This window comes from Cariama cristata, unplaced genomic scaffold (assembly GCF_000690535.1).
Source record: "Cariama cristata isolate BGI_N322 unplaced genomic scaffold, ASM69053v1 scaffold39734, whole genome shotgun sequence".
Lineage (NCBI taxonomy): Eukaryota > Metazoa > Chordata > Aves > Cariamiformes > Cariamidae > Cariama > Cariama cristata.
Genome location: NW_009613032.1, coordinates 338 through 564, shown reverse-complemented (window position 1 = coordinate 564; position 227 = coordinate 338). Strand labels below are relative to the sequence as shown.

Here is a 227-nt window from a genome sequence, read left to right as displayed (position 1 = left end):
CTGAGCAGCCACCACAGCGCTTCCCCTTGGAACCTCAGCCCTTTCTCCAAGACCTCCATCCATCACAGCTCACCGGGACCCCTTTCCGTCTACCCACCCGCCTCCTCTTCCACTTTATCCGCCGGTCACTCCAGCCCACACCTTTTCACCTTCCCGCCGACCCCTCCTAAAGATGTGTCCCCGGATCCGTCCATCTCCACCCCCGGCTCCACCGGCTCCACCCGGCA

General features: G+C 63.4%; 1 protein-coding gene across 1 annotated transcript in view; it reads left to right on the top strand.

The window, feature by feature from the left end:
* Window positions 1-6: 6 nt before the first annotated feature.
* The window catches only part of LOC104160668 (GATA-binding factor 3-like), a gene marked incomplete at both ends in the record, with an annotated part of 458 nt that continues 237 nt past the window's right edge, over window positions 7-227 (top strand). Inside the window, one exon of the mRNA XM_009698855.1 lies at window positions 7-224. Within this exon, the coding sequence (XP_009697157.1) occupies window positions 7-224 (218 nt within the window). The remainder of the gene's footprint in view (window positions 225-227) is intronic.